We start from the raw sequence: 1,076 nt of genomic DNA on the forward strand, positions 1-1,076 counted from the left end.
CAGAGCTTCAATCTTGTCCAAGCCTCCACATTCTTCAATCATTATACTAAGCTTCTCAGTTTCACCTAGTTTCTCAGCAGCCTAAAAGAAAATCCCCAAGTTTACTGGCTTATACTCAGGACTTTTTTTGGCAGGCTCAGGCTGTCTTAACAGCGGGTGTGGTGGGCACGTGGAGCTGGGGATCGAACTGCTGTCTGGCCAGCCTGACTGGGTTTGCCCAGGCAGGCGCTTAAACAGAGCTAACCACCAAGTCCCCTTCTGGCTTATACTCAGAACATTCCCATTTTAATGAAAAAGATAAAATCCATGTTTGAGTAATAATATGTATGAGAAAAAATAAACATTTGGCCAGCTGAGGAGGTACATGTCTATAATTCCAACAACTGAAAGATTGAGGTAGGACTGCTGGGAGTTCTAGGCCAGCCTGAGCTACATGAGACCCCAAAATTCACGAAACAGTTTAATAATCTTGACTTATTTTACATATTGAGCTTTTCTTTTTGGGGGGTCTTTCTGAGGCAGTGTTTCACTATATAGTTCAGTCTGGCCTTGAACTCAGTAATCCTGCCTCGGCCTTCCTGTTGGGATTACAGGCAAGCTCTACCGTGGCTGGCCTCTTGAAATCTTCAAGATGATTAGCTCTGTTCCTTTCCTGTCAACCACTTTTATACTGAAGCTTCCATCCACACATCTTAAAAGTGCTTTTCAACCTTTCCCACACATTGTTAACACCTTAGAGGGGCCAGGGATGTAGCGCTTAGTGGCTTAGCCTTTAAGAGTCTGGGTTTGAGTCCCAGTACCATATCCACAAATCTCCTAGACAACCTGCCCCCTTAGGGGAAATAAACACAGTCCTCTACCACCACGAACTATGCACTTAGTTTCCTACATTTAGTAATCACAGCAGTCAGTGCATGCAGAGTACAGGCACTGGGCCTTATGCTGCTGATCTAACATATCCCCTGCCAGGCTCAGAATCGCCCACACTCTATTTAGGCTCAATTGTCTGCATTAAGACATCAATTTTTTTTTTTTCCCCAGTACCAGGGATTGACTCAGGAACCTGCGCTTGCCAG

The 1,076-nt window shown here is 44.9% G+C and overlaps 1 protein-coding gene across 1 annotated transcript in view; it reads right to left on the bottom strand.

The window, feature by feature from the left end:
- LOC101592018 (importin subunit alpha-1) overlaps positions 1 to 1,076 on the bottom strand; it is a 30,235-nt gene that overhangs the window by 16,464 nt on the left and 12,695 nt on the right. The window contains exon 7 of the mRNA XM_023714116.1: positions 7 to 81. Within this exon, the coding sequence (XP_023569884.1) occupies positions 7 to 81 (75 nt within the window). The remainder of the gene's footprint in view (positions 1 to 6; positions 82 to 1,076) is intronic.

This window comes from Octodon degus, unplaced genomic scaffold (genome assembly GCF_000260255.1).
Source record: "Octodon degus isolate 3935 unplaced genomic scaffold, OctDeg1.0 scaffold00033, whole genome shotgun sequence".
NCBI classification, from domain to species: Eukaryota; Metazoa; Chordata; class Mammalia; order Rodentia; family Octodontidae; genus Octodon; species Octodon degus.